Here is a 1,151-nt window from a genome sequence, read left to right on the forward strand (position 1 = left end):
ATACTCCGTCTCAAAAAAAAAAAAAAAAAAAAAAAAAACAGTGGCCAAAAAATGTTCCTAGAAGTCCTGAATATAGGAATTGTGTTTATATTAAAATGAGAAAACTAATTTATTTTAACTTTACCTTATTTCTTTGCTTTAGTACTAAAAATGTAAGTATCTTTCTGATTTTATCATTTTAATTAAATGTGTACAGACAATTTCTATTTTTCACCTTTCTAGCTTTTCCGTTTCTTTTAGCCAAACTTAATTTCAAAATTAATTCAGCCTGCCTACTTTTCCTTTTAAACGTCATACTATCCTCTGGAATAACTGGATAATCACAAAGTGTCAGGTTTCTTCTATTCAAATGTCTACAGAAAAATCTTAAATTAGAAAACAGTATATGATAAGTCTATATGCATATAAATAGAAATAAAGACTCTTAAAAATATTATCAACACGAACACCTAAAGAGATACTAATACATACCTTTTGACATAAATTCAGTGACAATGTAAATTGGCTCTTCAGAAACAACAGCATATAGTGGAACAAGTTTATCATGTCTTAATTTTTTCATTATCTGAGCTTCTTGAAGGAAAGCCTCTGGCATCATTGTACCTGGTTTTAGTGTTTTGATTGCTACTTTTGTGGTTCCATTCCATGTTCCTAAACAACACATTTTATGAATTTATATTTTAAAGGATTTTAGACCAAACTTCAGTAAACAGCACTTACCTTAAATAATGAAACATTTTATCATAAATTGTTGCACTTTAATCCACAGCTAAACAATGACAGAAAACAAAAATTCAGGCTTCTTACCCATCCACACTTCGCCAAAACATCCTTGTCCTAGTTTAACCTCTAGTCGCAAAGATTCTCGAGGGATTTCCCAAGCATCTTTTGCTAGACCTTGAGTCTGAGGTTTCACGGTTGGACACACAGTTGTTAACTTGTGGCATAAACCATCAGCATGTTCTAGATAAATGAATAAACTACACTGTAGAATCAATTACAAAAATTACGGAGTATGCAGTGTATCAATGTTTTAAGTTTAAACTGTAGAAAAACAAAAACAGAAGTCCTTTCGAGTTTTACTCTAAAAACACAAAACAAAAAGGGAGTTGTCCATAAGAAGCAAAACATGAAATATATATATATATATA

The 1,151-nt window shown here is 30.2% G+C and overlaps 1 protein-coding gene across 1 annotated transcript in view; it reads right to left on the minus strand.

The window, feature by feature from the left end:
* YES1 (YES proto-oncogene 1, Src family tyrosine kinase) overlaps positions 1-1,151 on the minus strand; it is a 95,360-nt gene that overhangs the window by 19,364 nt on the left and 74,845 nt on the right. Inside the window, exons 7-8 of the mRNA XM_011957784.1 lie at positions 808-963; positions 472-651 (exon numbers count right to left, since the gene is read on the minus strand). Coding sequence (XP_011813174.1) covers positions 472-651; positions 808-963 — 336 coding nt within the window. The remainder of the gene's footprint in view (positions 1-471; positions 652-807; positions 964-1,151) is intronic.

The sequence above is a fragment of the Colobus angolensis genome, unplaced genomic scaffold (assembly GCF_000951035.1).
Source record: "Colobus angolensis palliatus isolate OR3802 unplaced genomic scaffold, Cang.pa_1.0 Scaffold45, whole genome shotgun sequence".
NCBI lineage: Eukaryota > Metazoa > Chordata > Mammalia > Primates > Cercopithecidae > Colobus > Colobus angolensis.